The sequence below is a fragment of the Stylophora pistillata genome, chromosome 3 (assembly GCF_964205215.1).
Source record: "Stylophora pistillata chromosome 3, jaStyPist1.2, whole genome shotgun sequence".
Taxonomy (NCBI): domain Eukaryota; kingdom Metazoa; phylum Cnidaria; class Anthozoa; order Scleractinia; family Pocilloporidae; genus Stylophora; species Stylophora pistillata.
Genome location: NC_142521.1, coordinates 11905236 through 11924173, shown reverse-complemented (window position 1 = coordinate 11924173; position 18938 = coordinate 11905236). Strand labels below are relative to the sequence as shown.

The following is an 18938-nucleotide window of genomic DNA, read 5'->3' as shown; positions in this document are numbered from 1 at the left end:
ACTGTGTACGTTGACATAAACGCGCTTTGAACAATTTCGGAAGTTGTCCTGTTTCTTGTCTGTTCTAACACTGATCAAAACTGCCTATGGTGGGGGTGGGAGGGAAACTAAAACTTTCTAAAAAGCTAGAATTTAGCTTGTTGCTTGCTTGCTTGCTTGTTTGCTAGATTGCTAATAACACGTGTGCAGATACCAAAGCGGTCATATACTGAATAATAGGGACCTTACGCAATCAGGACGGCAACGCCAAGGAAGACTTCGATTAAAAAATGAATTTCTGCTCTTAGTTAGAATTTCAAAAATGGTTGCAGGAGCTCACTGTCTTATACAGCGCCACAGCTCAACTTCAGCATGACGTATAAAAGTAGCGTTGAGTTCCAAATGGAAATTAAAATAATTTGCCGTCGCGGTTTTGGTTCGCAGACGACGCAAATTTTGGCGATTTTACTTGTTGTTTTGCATAGGACGGCTAAGAAATATACAAAGTTTCAAAACGCACGTGCTGAGCTATTGTTCTGCCAATTAGATGTCTTGTTTTTCCACGTCCTCGTTGCCGTCGCCGTCGTGGTTGCGGAAGGTCCCTAATAGGTAACTCTTTGGTCAGAAGTTCATTTTAAACTAATGATTAGCCCGGAACTTCTTTCATTCACAACGCTGAGACAATATCGAGACCCAGACGATCCATTGAGATTACTCGCATAACTTGCGCTCATTGCAAAAATATATACATCAGCGAAACAGGAAAACGACTAGGTGACCGATTCCGAGAACACCTTCACGACGTAGAAATGAATTACAAAGAAGCATCAAAACCAGTCGCTAGACATTTTAATCTACCTAATCATTATAAGCAGCATATGGTAGTCTGCGGTCTTTCCTTACATTTAGGTAGCTCGGAAACGGCTGCAAAACTCTTGAACAAAAGTTTATCTTCCAAATCAGCACTCTTTATCCTCTAGGTAGTACTAATTTCTTCTTGTTTTTCTCGTCACCATGTTCCCACCAATAGCGTAGCTCCACTTTCTGCGTCAGTACAAACACACACACAACCCACAATTCTTCCATTAGCTCTGACGAAGGGCTAGCGCTCGAAACGTCAGCTTTTTAAACTCTTTACGGCGGCCAATTTACAATTTCAACTTAGTTGATAAAACCAAATTACCTTGTTACCCCCACAGACACAGCACGACGTACAGTTTCTTTAGAAACGCACCCCCTTTATTATTAGGGACTTTAGTAAGCAAACCACGACGGCTACGGCAACGAGAACGTGGTAAAACAATAGATCTAATTGGTAGAACAATAGCCCAGCACATGCGCTTTAAAACTTTGTACATTTCTTAGCCGTTCTTTGCAAAACAACAACGTGAGATCACCAAAATTTGCGTCATCTGCGAAGCGAAACCGCGGCGGCAAATTATATTAATTTACATTTGGAACTCAACGCTACTTTTATGCGTTATGTTGAGTTTGAGGTCTGGCGCCCTATATGAGACGGTAAACACATGCAGCCATTTTCGAAATTCTAACTAAAAGTAGAAACTCATTTTTTAATCGACGTCTTCCGTGGCGTTGCCTTCCTGACTGCTTAAAGTCCCAGATATGCAAACAGCCTGTACCCAGTCTAGACCTCTCAGACGCAGACCGGTGTTTAGATTCACATTAATAGAGTGAGATTAATATTCACGGAAACCACGAGAAACCTTGAACGAAAGTACTGAATAACCACGCCACCAACGATCTGTCCCGTCAGATTAAAAAAAAAAAAAAAAAAAATGCATCACTACTTTTCCCGGTCCATGGGACTTAATTCTTTTTGGGGGAGGGGCGGGGGGGGGTGGTTGACGGTTAAATTTTAGGTCATTTGACGGTTAACGGTCAATTTTTGCAATGTCGTTTATAAAGGTCGGCACACACGAGGGGACTAGTCCCTGCGACTAGTCCGTGCGACTAGTCCGTGCGACTAGTCCCGGCGACAAGTCTGTGAAGGGTTTACACGAGGGGACCGGTACACGGTAGCAGGGACTAGTCCCTTAAGGCGTTCACATGAGGGCACTCAAATGCACCCTAACATAGGAAAATTAAGAGGCAAAAGATGTTTCTTAGTCTGGGGCGTTACACGAAAACAATGAAAATTTGGTAACTTTTCATTGTAGCACTATTAAACAACGCAAATGAACTACACTTATTCAGTCGAATTATTCATGCTTTTACATGTTCCATTTTTTTATTTTTTATTTTTATTTTTAACAGACACAGAGTCAAATAGTGTCGGAAATGCTTCTTCTGACAATATACTCACGGCTCACTTTCAATTGAATAAACTGAACAATTTTATTCCGACTTCTCTTAGTCTTTCAACTCTATCTGTCCATGTGCTTTTTTCTTTTATCCCATAATGTTTTTCTTTCGTTCCCAGCCTCCGCGGCTATCCTATAGCCAGGGATGCCTCTACTTCGCGAATTACATTGGCTGCCTGTTTGTTATCGTATCGAATATAAAATAATTCTTCTTACATTTAAGGTATTGCATGGTATGGCGCCCGATTACTTGCGCCATTTAATATCTGTCTTGCCGCCGTCCAGATATGATTTAAGGCGCAACGATGACTTCGCAGCTTTATTAACTTTCCCGAAAATAAAATCCAAGAAGACCCTGGCAGATAGATCGTTTAGTTGTGCCACCCCTAGACTTTGGAATCTGCTTCCTACCACAATAAGAATTCCAGTTTAGATATTTTTAAAATTAGACTTCAAACTTTTTTATTTAACAGGGCGTTTAATTAGTTACTGTAGTTGTTATAATTAAATTGCATTATTGATGAATTATTTTATTTATTTATTTATTTATTTATTTATGGAATTTTAGAATTGTAATTTTGAACTTCTGTTTATTTTTGATTTAATATTTATTGCAAGGCGCAGTTGAATATTTTTATAGAAACTGCGCGGTATAAATTTAAATTTAATAATAATAATAATAATAATAATAATAATCTTACGATTAAGCATAAACAAACAAATCAATATGGCTTAAACTTAACATAATCTCAACAATAGGGTAAAAATTCCATCAAAACGGCTCCAAGACATCTGTAAATGTTTACTAAACTAGAAATAGTTTTTTTATTCTTCATGCAGTTGTAGAAATCTAGAATTCAGGGAAAATTCATAGAAACTGCAATGTTTACAAATACCGTAAGTCACGCATCATACATTACTGACCCGTGATTGGCTTATTTACCGTTTAGTCGCAGGAACTGGTCGCACCAACAGTTCACACAAAGGGACAAACATTTGTTTCATGCGACAAGTCCCTGCGACTGGTCGCACGAATTCAAACCAGTTTGAATTCGTGGACCAGTCGCAGGGACCAAATTTTGGTCCCTGCGACCACAGAAATGTGTAGTTCACACGAAGTGACTAGTCGCATGAAACTGGTCGCTGGGACTAGTACTAGTCGCAGGGACTAGTCCCCTCGTGTGTGCCACGTTAATTTATAACACCCTATTAATAAATGACTAACGTTTTACGACACCGGAACTGAGTTCTGTCGCTAACCAGTTTTACTCGCGACTGGAAGTTAAAGGACTTACATTAATGTATTTTTGTGATATATCAAAACTTTCATTTATAAACGACAGAATTTGACCCCAATTAAGGCGATCGTTTAGTTCTTAATCAAGGATATCTGAGACTTTTGACGGCTAATGTTGGCTTGCTTATTTGACGGTTGACGGTAAAAGTAGGGACTTAAAGATGCAGGCTCTACTACGGCGACCGGAAGTCTACACTTTCAACTTGTCGGACTGCGCATATCTAAGGCGGGAATTCACGCCGTACTCTTGCCATCTGCTACGGCATAACCACTTCGTTCCCGTAGTGGTGAGTACGTCAGAATTTGCTGTAATATTTTGTTTAAAGTCTTAATTATTTGAATTTTTTCCTTGTGATTAAATTAATTGCGTTTCTTTAAGAGTTGATGAATCATGGATAAACGCAATTTGGTCAAAATTTATTTGTAGAAAAAAGATGTCAAAACCAGGGACTGCTTCAGGTTCCGCCGCTAACACTGCCAAGCGGCAGTCGTAAGTATTTCCTTATCATTTTCGTTTGTTTTATACTTTTTGACTCAGTCGAGTTCTTCGGTTTGCTTACCGGCACGAACCTGGTGGATACTGATACGTGTAACAAGTTACTAGAATGTTTATTTATTTCTGTTAATTTGATTTTTACAACAGGCCAATGGAGTGGGCAACAGCGCACGACGTGTTGCTGTGCAGAGAAATTTTGGTACAGGACTTTTATAAGTTCAAGAAAGGGAGTAATGAGAGAGGAAGAATATGGACGCAAATTTCCGAGAACCTCAACAGTGTAACTGCAGTCGAATTCAAAGTGAATCAAAGAGCGGTAAGAGAGCGATTTGACTTGCTACTCAGAAGATTTCGACAGCAAAGCAGAAAAGAAGAAAATGCAAGTGGTATATCTCCCGAACCAACAGAGCTCGACGCACTGTTGGAAGAAATTTCTGAAAGAGAGAAATTAGCAGAATCAACGAGAGAATCCTGTAGCAGAAGGAGTGTCGAAACAGATCGCAAAAGAGCCGAGGAGACGCGTTTCCAAGCCTTGGGGAGAATTGGTAAAACACAAAGAAGGGCCCATGAGGACTGTGAAAGAAAAGCGAAAAGGCAACGAAGAGGCGGAGCTGATGTTGCCGAATTTCTACGGGAAAAGTCAGAAAAGGAACTTAAGATCCGCGGAGAGGAGCTCGCTTTGAAAGCAAAAGAAGTTGAAAACGAAAAAGAGAAGCAAGCAGAGATGTTTAAAACCCAGGAGGCCATGATTACAAACATGGCAAAGCAACAAGATCAGATGCAAACACTTCAAATGGCTTTTTTTGCAACAACAGCAACAACACACACTGGCCATGATGGTGTTGTTAGAAAGACTTGCGAAAAAATAGTAACTTGGTTCCCTAACAGAGATTGACAATGGATTGATTTACTCTTTCTTGTAAATTTATTGCAGCTTCAAGCTACTGATTTTCTTTGTTTAGTGTCATTTTGAATTTTCTATTTTTCAAGTAGGGGTGAATTTTGTTGGGTTGCTCACAGTTATACTTTCTTTGTATTCAAATGAAAAAAAAAACCCCACAATTCATGTAATTCATCTCACAACAAAGACGGATTAACTCTCTTGCTTCCTTGAAGGATGACATTTTTGCCAATAAAATGACTCCACAACGCTTTGCGCTCTTAGCTGCCGCCGTAGTGTCGCTGTAGCTTAACGATTCGTACTTGGCGGGAAATACGCCGTACTCACCCTTGTCGATCGCGGCCAAGGTAGCCATAGTACAGATTCACCGTACCATATCTTAAAGTCCCTAATATTACGTTTTTGACGGTTGAAAATTTATATTTTGGCCATTTGACGGTTAACCCCCTGTACCCTGCGAGCAGAGCCTTTTCTTCTTTTCTTCTTCTTAGCATCTCATTCTTCTTCTTAGCATCTCAAGGGAAACCCCTTGAGATGCTAAGCTTATATGAGGCCCAGGATCTCTCGACGTCAAAGGATCGACAAGTAACGCCTGCCCTAAAGTTTCTTCAATGCCTGAGAATGCTCGGCGTCTGCGCTTCCGGATCAGTCATCGAGACAGACACACTCTTTTCAAAGCCTAAACTTTGCGCTTGAAATATTTTCAATATTTAAAACTACTTCGATGCGTTTATCAAGCAAAAAAGGCAGCTCAAGCAGAGAAAAAATACTCTGGTGTAAACGCCTCCTGCTCCATGACTGCTTCTTCGAACGTCGCATTGTACCTAGATGAGTTTCCTCGATTTGTCTCCATACAACAATATGGTATCACGCACGCAATGTGGAATAGCTCTTGCACCTGTAGGAGGTTTAAACGTAAGTCTTTCAGAAGACATGAAAGATGTTGTTTATCGCGAGCTGAAATCAGGGAGGGAGGCGATCCTTCGTTTGGAGCGGAACTTTACTATGGTCATGAAGGATTTGTTTGAAACAGAGCTTCTGTCTATTTTTTATCTACGAGATCCATATGCCATTTTTTCAGGAAAAATCAAAGCAAATTTGGTTGGAAGCGTCAGCGAAGGATTTGGTTTCCCTGAATATATTCATTGGGGAGAAGACAGTTCCTCCAGAGTTACTGTTCGAGATGAGGCAGATTTTAACCTTGTTTGGGGTTGGCTAAAACTTGAGGAGGAATCTCCAAGTTGCAGCTCGACAATTCAACTAGATGGTTTGGTCGAATTCAGCTCTTATTTCCCAGGTTATGCCATGATTAAGTTGGTGGCTAATGAAGCAATAACTCGTTGGATAGATCTTTCCAACATTGCCATCAACTGTGATGGCAGTAAAGTTGAAGTTTACCTCCATCCATCAGCTGTCACTGATGAATTTTACATGTCTTTGCATCTGAGGAGTGTGCTTAGTAACTTGATCGTGAACAGCATTGGAGACAGTGATGTGGAAAATGCTAATTGTTACAAATCTGATAACAACTTTGAAAGAGAGGGGAGTGGAGAAAGTTCTCACCATGACCAAACACAATTTCACAATAAACTAGAACTTTCCTTCCATAAATTCAGTGAGTCTGCCAGTGAATCAGGAAGAGGCCAAAAGACTCTGTTTTTAGTTGATGAAGGGGGGCCAGCCATAAATGTTGCTGTCTTTTCAAGAGAAGGAGGAGGTATTATGCTGGATATGGCATTATGCCTGTCACTTCCTTCATGGCCAACCGTGGCTCGTGGGTGGATATCAAGGCACAGACCTAGTGGTTGGCCAAGCCAGGAATTGGTATCTGCAATAACAAGTGAAGGATGCTCAATGGTCCCTGTTAGTCCACTGAGAAGTCAGACTGGCTTGGAATGGCGTATATCCTTCAGCTTGGCAGAAAAGAAGCTTGCACAATCATTGAATGATTGCCAGAAGGCTTGCTATTTGATTGTGAAAGGAATCTGGAGGCATTACCTTAAACATCCAAGTAAAAGAGGATTGCAGTCTTATCATCTCAAAACAATATTGTTTTGGGCTTGTGAAGAATTGCCTCCAGGTGAGTGGAGGAAAGACAAAATTGGTATTGGAGTGTTGTGGATATTACAGAAACTGCACTGCTTTCTTGTGCGCCTGTCATGTCCACAATATTTTATTCCAGAGAATAATCTTTTCCAAGACATTGAGGGAGATGTGCTGATGTCCACCCTTCAAAGAGTCTCTATAGCCATTTTGTCACGGCAGCAAGTTTGGTACAACAATCCTGGACTTTTAACCATGTTGCCACCAGAAAACTCCAGAATGCACCTGACCAAACTTGAAGACCAGGCCTTTCGTGAGGCCATTGAAAGTGTGTATAACTTTTGCTTCACCTTGGCACTGCATAAAGATGAAGAACAAGCTGAGGATTTTGAGAAAATGATGGCTTGCAATGTAAAGGAAGCATTAGAGAAATGCCTACAGTCTCAAAGGAATTGGCACCATTTGATTGCAGTCTTTTTTGCCATTTTTGAGAAAGCTGTCTTTCAACAGTACTGGGATTCCTTTGCTGCCATGAGGAGATACCTGGGTGGAAGGATACCCCCTCGATTGATTGCTCTAAAGAAACCAATTCCACTGGATCTGATCATCAAACTTTGTGCTTGGCTGGATATGTTCAAGTTTAGTTTCAAGTTATTTGTTAATTTTGTTAATGAAGAAGGAATGAAGGATCTGATAAATCAGGAAAACAATGAAGAACTAGAGTCATCGGAGGAGGACTGTGATTCTGAGAGTACAGAAATCATGGGAGACTTATCACATCATGTCCTTTCAAATCTAACTCAGGCATTCATGGAAACTGGTGAATTTGACCTTGAAATGGCTTCTGATGATGAAAGTGAAGTTGATGAGGAATTCAATGACTGAAATGAACACTACCTAGTAACAATTTTACATTCATGGCGTTATTCTCCCTTACTATGTTTATTTTTAAAAGACAATGGCAGGATTTGCTTTCTAATTTGAAGAAAAAGTCAGGCAGATTTCAGATTTAATGGTTAGTGTTCAATTATAAAAACCTATGTAATCATTCTTACACCAAATTTTTTTTGTTGGTTGGTGTGTGGTGTGACAATCATTGCCTCACTTCTGGCTGTGTGGAACATCACATTCTGAATACAGGCCAAGATGACTCACAAACAACTACAGACTAGTCATTGCTTGTAAATGAGATTGGATTAGAATCTTAGAAAGGCATATTAAATGTAAAGAGTATTCTCCATCCATGCCTGCTTGCTTAAGCGATGGCTACTCTATCATTATAAAAAAAAAATTGCATGACAAACAAAAGAACTGTCCTAAATGGTTTCAGAGGTCTTCATCATAAGCCAAAGCTCAGTGTAAATATATCTTATTAACCAAGCACGAGGGCTGTACTGGGAGAATTTTGGCCTGAGGTCTTGACAGTACGGACCGAGTGCAAGCGCAGCTCGGTCCATACAAAAAAGACCAAGGGCCAATATCCTTCCAGCACGGTCCCGAGAAAGCTTGGTTAATAAGAGATTTATTATACGACTGAAGTTCAAAGGGACACAAGTGCGGTATCATTCGGGACCATTCGTGACAGTACCTGGTCCAATACTGAGAGAATATCGACCGGCAATAGAGCATTTTGATTGGTTGATTTTAGTTATTGGCCCTCTGACTGCCCGAGTCATGTAATAAAATACATTATTCCACCTAGTAAGAGGTGTCTTAAAAAAGCACTTTTCAAAAGTGTTAAGTTCAATATTATTGTCCAGAAACAGTCTATGATTTTCTCAGTTATTATTTGATCTTATTGAATCAATGGTAGAAACAATTGCTGACCAAGTATTTCTCTTTAAGTACAGAATGCAGAATGATTTGGATCCTGGTGACTTCATATATGGCACGTGCCAAATGTTTGATATTGTAATGAAGGAGTGCATTTGACACACCCATCTAAAGACTGTACCTAAACACTGTACACACGTAGATAGTTTTGAAAAAATTATATTTGGTCAGGAAAATTGTTAAGAAATTAGCATTTTGGCCATACTAACTATGTTTTGGCGTAAAACAAAATGTGGTAAATTCAAAGGAATCCATTGACATTTTGGATGATTAATTTTTTCAGAACAATGTTTATCATGTAGGACATACAGGTTGCTGAGTTGCCACAAGAAATGACAGAGATAAGTCTGAAGACAATTCCTGTTGTGTTACGAGAAGAATGTGTTGGAGATCATTCCCTGTCAGGATTGTATAACCAGAAGTTTAGGAAATTTAAATTGGCTTGAATTTGTGTTATGATCACTGTACTGATAAGGTGATTTGCAGCAACCTAAAATTGGTAAAGTCTATTACATGCTCAATTTTCCCCTGAACTTGTCTTAGCATGAAGCTTCCTAGAATGCTGTGTCTACCCTATAGACAAGATGCCAGGCTAAAGCAGTGTTACCTCTCAGCATTTTTTCAGGTTTCCCAGACAATTAGTAGCTACTCACATATGCTTCTCATGTGACTTAAGAGTTAGTGCACTGGACACCAGGTACAGTCCACATTCAAGACCAGGCTGTGTTTTCGTGTTAGATTCTTTGGCAAAACGCTTTTGAAACTCTTACAGTGCCTCTCTCCACCCTGGAGAATAAATGGGTAACTGTAAATTGTCAGGGAGGGTCAGATGAAATGCTGAGGGGGGGAGGGGGAGGAGGTAATCTTACTAGTTATACTTACTGGGTAATACTCCCAGTTGCTTGATGCTCGATGCTTCATGCTCACTCCCACAAGCTCCTGATAGATGGGCCACTTAGCTCAAGTGTAGATTTAACCCTAAGAATGATCAGTATCTAATTTCTCCTTACAACACCACCCCTGAACAAGACTCTACACTAACTTTTCAACTTACTAGCCAAGTGACTGGTGACATCTTAGATGTTTTTAGATGTTACAACAATTTCAGTCTGTTTACTAGCCAAACTGGCTAGTGGAAATTGAAAACCACCAGCCAAAACTGAATTTCTACTAGTCTGAGGCTAGTGGGCTACCATTAGTGTCGTGCCCTGCCTGAATCACACATTAAGGTCATAAGAATAATTAAAATGATCAACAACTACAGAAACTCCTGAATGATAAGCAGATTCTCCTTGTCAGCATCTGAGGAAACATATAAAGAACAGTATGGAGAATATGTATACTGATGTTAAGGAGTAAAGGGTAACCTACCTACCACATATACTCCTTACAAGGGTGAGGCACTGTGAGAGTAATGTGGCTTGCTGTGCAATGAGTATCAGGCAGGGTTCAAATCAACACCTTATAATGCACTGTTCACAGTACTACCCACCTGTCCAGAATTTCTCTCATCCCGGCACACCTTAATTACGTGTAAAACTGAAGAATTTCATTGCATACATATGATTGTTAGTGGAGGCGTGGTGGCCTCATGGTTGGTGCGCTCGACTCCGGATTGAGTGGTCCGGGTTTGAGCCCCGGCCGGGACATTGTGTTGTGTTCTTAGGCAAGACACTTTACTCTCACAGTGCCTCTCTTCATCCAGGTGTATAAATGGGTACCAGCAAATTTAATGCTGGGGGGTAACCCTGCGATGAACTGGCATCACATCCAGGGGGGAGTAGAAACACTCCTAGTCGCTTCATGCTACAGAAACCGGAGTTAAGCACCGGCCTAATGTGCCACTAGGCTCGTAAGCAGACTTTACCTTACATACGATTGTTAATGCACACACTGAATCTGTCACTATAAAAATACTTTATTCCCTTCATTTTCTAATTCACAGCTAATGGATACAAAAATAAATCCATATTACTTCTAGTGGTTGGTGTCTTTTCTTACCTCTTCTAAAATAACTATTTTAACCTCAAGGACACTGCAAGGTGTATGCATTTACAACTGGTTACACCAAATCACTGGCAACAGTTCTCTTACAAAGCAAAGTGTACTGCCATCCTGTGCAATTTTCCCAAGATATCCTCTCTGCTCACAAACACTTTACTAGATTGTTTGTCAAAATCAGGCCTAACCTCTGCTATCAATAGCTCCAAAAACTAATTTTATGAACTCTACAATATTACTGAATCACTAAAAGCAAGCATTTTTTGAAATTGCTTTGGGTTTGCTATACATTCCCAAAATAGTTCCATTGACTTGTAAGCCCTTTATCGCAATAAGTTCTAAGAAATACACTGAACACTTTACCTAAGAAAATGTTAACTTAGTCTAATGCAAAGCTGTTGAGTTTAGGTCATATGAGGTCCTTACATCTAGATCACCTACTAGGTATTCCATACATAGGAAATGATTAAAAAATTACTGACAAGGGAAATTTAGACCAAAGATCAGTACATTTGTTAATTGTGAAACAGGTCAATTACAGGTTGAAAAGAACAATTTGACACCTCATTCAGAATGTAAAATCAGTTTACCTCACTTTCTGTATGTCTCCCTTGTCCAAACACCTTCACAAAAGTTTGCTACAACAACTTAAACCGATGTTCACTAATTGCATTATACAAATGAATCATCATGGTAAAGATGAATACTTATTAAAAATACAGAAATTAAGGAATAAGTTTTACCCTTAAATTTTTTTTTTTTTTTTTTGGGGGGGGGGGGGGGCATGTATTTACAAATTAATATAACACATACAGAAATAAATTAAGCTAGCTTAGGCACATTTCTTTTGGCCAAAAATATGCACCTGAGTACATTCAAGTGCCATTTGATCAGTCAAAGGAGCTATAAGAGGCATTCTAAAGAGGAAAATGCAAAAATGAATATATGCAATACCAGAGCATTACCTCCACACTCACTGTGCTTACACTTTTGTATTGCCTGACGTTTCTGGTTTAAAAACAAACCAACAAAATATTCCTGCTGGGGAACCATTTACACTGTAGTTGAAAGCAGCTCAGTTAGTCAAAACACTTCCCTTTGTTCATTAATTTCTACAAAGCCATCAGAAATTGGAAAAAAGCACAAAATATTAACACATAAGAAAGAAACACTACTTAAGTGATGGGGACACTTAACACAAATTGCAAATGAAAATTTTTCAAGATTACACACAATAAAGCTTTTTCAATATGCCCTACATATGCTTACTTGGACTGTGAATTTACTCCTCATTTCAGACATTCTTAGAATGCCATACTAAAACACAACAATTTCAAAAAATTCTTTCACACACAAAAATACTGTATTAAACTCAACAAAAGGTAGTAATACTGTACACCATAGTAAAATTGAATTGTGTACCAAATGTGAGGTTTCAGGTCCGAGAATAATACATTTTATGTTTACTTAAGATCTTCATACCTGAATTTTAAAAAAATTCAATTCTAAATCAAACGTTCCTTAAGTTACTTATCTGCCAAAAGTTATGACAAAAGGTTTTAATCGAAATATTACATAAACAAGGCTAAAAAGTTAAAAAAGGTTAAAACCAAACGAAACCAACCCTGATGATGGCAAACAGCCGAAAACATTTGGTTTTAATCTCTTTTAACTTTTTAGCCTTGTATATATAACATTTCTTAGTAAGCGAACATTGTAATTGAAACAAAACACTTTCAAAACCATGAAGTCTTGAAAAAAATCCAATTGGAAAAAGTTCAAATGTCTTAATTGCTGCATTAATATGGTGACTGTCCTCATCTTTCATACATTGACAGCTACAGAGAATACTTTTCCTGAATTGGCGCAAAATTGCAACATCAATCGATGGCAATTCTACCAATAATCCATAGTATTATAAACAATCAACTAACTCTACCTCTAATCCATCAAACAAATTCTGAACTTCTTAAGGAAGCCAGTATGTAATGTTCATCTACAAGCCGCACTTGATTTTACAACTGTTACAATATTAGATAATATTATGACTTACTACATGTAGCTAAGCTGTAAATACTTGCATGGAAGCTTTGCTGGCTGTTTAGTCACAAAACAACATGGTGTTACATGTAACTGGACACTGCTGACTTTTCCTAGCCACCAACCATGCTAGGTGAGCAGATTTCTATGAGTTTAAGCACTTGAATGGGGATTACCACATAAGCCAACTTTGTGAATCAGCATTTACTAATGTTGTGGTAAGGCACAATGATGAAACAGCCGTGAACCATGAGTGAGGTGCTTAAGACATCTCTACTGCAAAACTGCCTTAATATCTTCCAACACATCTAAGTGCCACCTAACATTCTAAGTTTTGTCATTCATCTTGGACATGATGGCACGGACCCGCTTCTGAGCGATTGCCGCTGCTGAAACGGCATTCTCTGCAGCACCAACTGCATCTCCAGCTTTATCCCGTGATGCCGCAGCTCTTGACAGTGCAATCTGAGATTTCTGTTCTGCTGTTTCTGTAGCATCTTGTGCTCCCTCACAAATTACTCTCAGCCTTTGTTTAAATCTTGTCACGAGAGAAACTAGTGGACCCTTCTTTTTATTGTCTGTAAGCAACTCATCATTTTTCCACTCCCCTTCTAGTTTTGTTCCATCTGGAAAAGTGGCTACACCCAAACCATGGCGCATGTTTTCACTCCATTCGCCCATGTAGCTGAACCCATCAGTATCTTCTACGATACCTAATCCATGCCTCTTGTCATTCTTCCATTCACCTCTATATGTCTCTATCAAGCGAGTGTTTGCCCTTTCAATTTGTCCATTTGAATCCACAGTTTCCATTGTGTAGGACTGAGCTGAACCACTTCCCACTGTACTATTTACTGATCCATTTTGACTGGCATTCTCTGGATCACTTGTAGATCTGGGAGAATGTGACTGCGTTTCAGAAGTCTGTGAGGGTGTCTTGTGGTGACGTGCAAATGTTCTACTGTTCTGACTACTGTTTGGTACAACACCATTAGATTTAAAATTATCCACAGTTGACTGTCTAGAAATACAACGTCTGTAATGCTTTGTACTGCTGCTTTCTCGCTTAACCTCGCCACTTCGGATACCATATCCAGATCGCATTCCTGTTTTCCACTGCCCATAGTAATACCCTAAAAGGAAAGAGAATCATGTTGATTGGAGCATAAAATATTGGCAAACAAAGAGCTGATTTTTATGTTAAGAATCTAGAAGACAGTTTCAGCTCTAATTTTTCAAATACATATTCATCTATGCACAAAAGCATCTAAAGCATTTAATCACAAAGTTTATCGGACAAAGGAAACATGTCTGATGTCACTGGAAGTGCATTGCTGTGGTAAGCTATGATGTCATTTACATTTCCGAAATCTTATTGATAATGGCCTTCAACCTCTCAATGTTATTTGAAAAATGTGGAATATATTTGACAATCTTACTGTATAACTGTGACTTAACAAGTAGTCATCCTTACGGGGCCCGACCAAAATTAAAAAATGATCTTTTTGATTGTTCTCCTTCTTTACATATGATACTAAAAGCTGTTTATGTCTAGTGTGACTAGCATCTAGTGACTACGACTAGCATCTAGTAACTAGCATCTAGTGACTGGCATCTAGTGACTAGCATCTAGTGACTATGACTAGCATCTAGTGACTAACATCTAGTGACTATGACTAGCATCTAGTGACTATGACTAGCATCTAGTGACTAGCATCTAGTGACTAGAATCTAGTGACTAGAATCTAGTGACTAGCATCTAATTTCTCTCTACAACGTCATAACAAATCAAAGATTAGGTTATAAGAATTCTGGAAATGACCAACCATTCCAGATGCTTGAAGCTTGATTAAACAAATACTCCTTTTCAATACCATTGGAAACATATAGAGAACATTAAGGAGAACAAACATACTGATGCTAAGGGTTTACAGGGTTAAAGCCAGCTTCACCTCTCACGTTAATTAAACAAAAAATTTTGATTTTGCAGTTGACAGCCTGCACTCTAGTTAATTTCCTGAAACACCTTAGGATTGTGATAAGAAAACAATACACCCATTTCAAAGGCATGAATCAAGCAACGATAATATCAAAGACTTAGTTTTATTTGCAAAAATCTCGATCATAACTTAATTTTAGAATCCACATCTACAATCTGATATTCAAGTTGCTAGAAAAACAAAAATTTTCTTCATCTATATCCAAATCAGTACAAAATAATCTTGCTGCACATACCATTATCACATTCTTTTACCCTTGCCTAGTTTAGAGCTGATCTATTGAAAGCATCACTGGGAGTTGATTTGAATCATTAAGAATACAAAAGGATGCCTTCAGCTTTAGGACAAAGTGGTGATTGTGGCTTGGTTTATTTTTATGCCTCTGCTGAAGATTCCAGACCTGCTGTGCACAAAATTAGAAGGCTAACTAGTTGATGAATTTTAACAGTTGCTAAATCAACGCCACCACACAATTAAATGTCACACCAAAAGGACCTCATTGGGAGTTTTACGTCAGAACAAACAACAGTGAAAATCCATGTTGGAAATGAATTGTCAAGAATTGTTTGAGTCTACCAAAAAATGGGTTTTTGTATGATATTATAATGAGATCACTGCAGTTTTATTCTGATAAAACAATTCCTGCAAATTCCCACTGATCTGTTCAAAGCAGGAAGATTCCTATTAAGGCATGGGTTAGTACACTGCATGATATGTTTACCCTTTCAAGATTTGATTGGGAACAACCATTCTCCTCATAACTTCACATAGGTAGAATCTCTAGAAAATGGTTCTTTTAGGGGCAGCAACTACAAAAAATGCTTTAAATCTGTTATTCATCACAGAATGAGTAACAAAATAATTAATGAAACAAGCAATTCATTTCCAAAAGAGAACTTCCTAAAACTGTGTGGGAAATACTTGAAACACAGGAGATGTTGAACAGCTATAAATTCTAAGAATCAAATAACAAAGTGGAAGACCAAGATCAGATGATTTGTGGCGATATGAAAATAACTCAAAAGTGCAAATGAGCCCAGCTCTGCTAAAAATAAATAAATAAATAAACAAATAAAAAATCATCTATGGGTCTCAAGGCAATGCCTTTTTCAAGTCATTTGTGAATTTTCAGAAAAAAAAAAGAAAAAAAGGGGAAAATATCACACTGAAAACCTCAGAAATACTCAAGCCCAAGTTGACACAATATGAAAACGATCACCTGCACAACCTTATCAAAACCTACAGCGTTTCCAAAGTGGGGCTGCTCTCAAGAACCAATCCGTGGTTGAAACGAATAAAGTAAAGTTTCATCCATTTGAAAACTCCGATATTCTAAAGTACAAATGAGCTTTGCAATCCATGAATGGGAACATTGAATAATAGACGCCAAAAACACAATCAGAGGTAATCTCTCCAACCGAGCATCTCCTAAACATTCCCGATTCTGAAAAGTTATGGTTCGTTCTAGAATGGGTAATCAAGACCATTCACCGCCAAAACATCCAGACGTTGACGACAACACTCGCCGAAATGGTCAACATCGTTTAGTGTGTTGACAAACTGCGAATGGGCGAACAGACAGCAGTGTCAGTGGCGAGCTATTCACAAGCATGTACTCTGTTTACGTATCTTGGACCCTATCTTTTCCTTACTGCCACAATCTCACAACCCTTTCATCTTTTATGTCCATTTGAGCTATTTACAAACAAGAGTTCGATGAACAAATCTGCATAAAGAGTAACCATGGATCTTACAGAAATGTAAACTTTTGAGAAACAGACAACCCAAACTTGTTCGCATGAGCGAAAAATTTAAACAGCCGCGATCGCGGATATTTCGAATTCTGGTGAACAAGTCAAGCATAACAAGCTAGAACTGATAAAGGTCCTGGTTTTATCCTTGATCATTAAGAACTCCGACGTATGTCTAGCGTTAACTAAAGAGTTATTGTGTCGAATGCGATCGGTTAGGTGGAAATATAATTTGCATTTGTTCCTTTAGTTTCTGCTACAAGACTTTTGTCTAGGTTGCATAGTTACGTTTCGAACGAAGGAAATAATCCACTTGGTATTTTCAGATAGGCAACCAGTCTTTTAGACAGATCTAGGAACTATTATTTCTCGTAGGAAGGTATCTCAATCACTGCTTCCTTTCATATGGACCATATCGCATAATCAAAACTTCGATCTTAGAAAAGAGTCCTTCTAATCAAATGTTCTGGACTACCATTAAGTATTGATATCGTTGCTGCGTAAAACAAGACCTTGGGAGCGTTCGACAGTCAAAGTAGTACGCTTAATTAGCAGGCACCTTGCACGCGAAAAACGTACTCAAAAACTGTCAAATGAGAAAAGAAGAGAAAAACAGTAATGTCAAATAATTTTCTGCTAGCACAAAATCCGGGATAAGGGAAATTTCGGTAAAAAAAAAGTGAAATCCGTTTAGCGCAACGTAACAAGAACACACATTGGAGAAATTAAGCGGCTTTAGAAAAGTACAGTGCTTTAGGCAGTCTCCAAAATACATATAAAGCTAATGACAAATTTTGCAAATGTATCTTGTCTAGTGACACAAATGACCAATTGAGTTCAATTTTCTTCCGAACATGGGTCATCATTCTTTAACAACCGCTGCAAATTGGACTTCATCTGCCGGCAAATATGCTACAAATTATACCTTTGTTGTACTTCCCTTTCGTACAGTTCTAACGACACCTACCTCCATCGGCGTAAATCTCGATTCCATAACCTTCTTGTAGTCCAGACGTCCAACTTCCCTCATAGCGCGCCCCGCTCTGAGACTTCTGCACGCCGTAACGTGCTTTGAAACCTTCCTCCCACTCGCCTTGGTAAGTCCATTTTCCTCGATATTCAACGCCAAGTCCATGTCTCCGTCCATCGAGCCATTCACCCTCAAAGCGATGGCCGTTAGGCCAAACATAAACTCCGCTGAGTTCGAAGCCGTTGTTCCAAGAGCCTTCGTAACGAGCTTGTCCTTTGGGTCCGGTACAGATGCCATATCCATGAGCCTTGCTGTTTTTCCATTCTCCGCAGTAAGTTCCACCATCTTCAAAGTCAAAGCGACCACCGCTCATAATAAACCGCGGCAAGCATAGCTCGCTAGCGAGTTAGTTTAAATCGGAAAAGCGAGTCAGTTTATAACCATCCTCTGATACGTCTTTACTCATCAATCTCCACGCGATGTGCGTTTGTTTCACTTGAATGACACCACGCAAATCTGCTCTCTCGATACCATGCGCATGCCCTGCGCCGAAAAGCCGCAAGCAGTTACGTTTCACTTTGAAAATTGTTTATTTTGCTGCTTCTTATTTATTGTTTGTTTGCCAAGGATGTTGCCCGAGAATTTCAAATTTTTCAAGATGCTATTTTCTTAGAAAGTTTGGAAGCTCCGGCATCTAGAGATCTCGACGCGATAGTCAGATAACATAATAATCCATCCCACGTAAATAATTTTTCATTTTTTTTCGCGAGTTTAATGCATTATACGTTTACTAATAAGTGATCAATTAATTAAGCAAATTTAGAAAATTAAAGTTTCAGCCATGCGTGTTGTATATAAGAAACAAGATCAACTCACACCCCACAGAAGAGTATAGGCTGAGCTGTTTTATTTATTCATTTTTTTTTTTTTTTTTTTTTTTCGCGTCATGAAAAAATTGCCCATGAACGATGAAGAAAAACACAGAATGGAATTATTTGAAGGGAAAAAGATTGGCTGTGCCAAGACTGGACTCCATTCACAGTTGCTTTAGCTGAAAATTTTTTAGGCCAAATGTTTTCATGACGTAAAATACTGTGACACGCTTAAGATTAATTAGTTCTGTGCAGAGTGGTCACCGAAGATTCGTGAAGCATTATCGGAGGTACCATATGTACAATTATCAATCATGAAATTGAATGAAAAGTTCAAATGTGTGGCTTAGGTATCATTACGTTCAATACAGCATGAAACTTGATGATAGTTATTTAAGCCTGCCATAGAATCATTTTCCTCGCAAGGGTAGGCT

General features: G+C 38.9%; 2 protein-coding genes and 1 pseudogene across 3 annotated transcripts; 2 read left to right on the top strand and 1 right to left on the bottom strand.

Annotated features, from left to right (window-relative positions):
* The first annotated feature begins 3884 nt into the window (after positions 1–3884).
* On the top strand, positions 3885–5093 carry LOC111334810 (uncharacterized; annotated as a pseudogene). The gene is made up of 2 exons (XR_015998875.1): positions 3885–4087; positions 4241–5093. The product of XR_015998875.1 is annotated as an uncharacterized LOC111334810 (transcript).
* Positions 5094–5582: 489 nt separating this feature from the next.
* LOC111334780 (uncharacterized) lies at positions 5583–8277 on the top strand. The gene has a single exon (XM_022940593.2). It carries the CDS (start codon positions 5823–5825, stop codon positions 7920–7922), a length of 2100 nt encoding a protein of 699 aa, XP_022796328.2. The 5' UTR covers positions 5583–5822; the 3' UTR covers positions 7923–8277.
* A 2493-nt stretch (positions 8278–10770) lies between these two features.
* On the bottom strand, positions 10771–18139 carry LOC111334791 (junctophilin-3). Its single transcript, XM_022940610.2, has 2 exons — positions 17630–18139; positions 10771–14044 (listed from the first exon to the last, which is right to left on the bottom strand). Exons 1-2 carry the CDS (start codon positions 18003–18005, stop codon positions 13239–13241), a joined length of 1182 nt encoding a protein of 393 aa, XP_022796345.1. The 5' UTR covers positions 18006–18139; the 3' UTR covers positions 10771–13238.
* Positions 18140–18938: the final 799 nt, after the last annotated feature.

Excerpts from the sequence above, each read along its gene's own strand:
- LOC111334780 (XM_022940593.2), top strand. The coding sequence starts at position 5,823 with ATGAGTTTCCTCGATTTGTCTCCATACAACAATATGGTATCACGCACG.
- LOC111334791 (XM_022940610.2), bottom strand. The coding sequence starts at position 18,005 with ATGAGCGGTGGTCGCTTTGACTTTGAAGATGGTGGAACTTACTGCGGA. Across the intron at positions 14,045-17,629 it reads CGAGATTTACGCCGATGGAG|GGTATTACTATGGGCAGTGG; the intron begins GTAGGTGTCGTT and ends CTTTCCTTTTAG.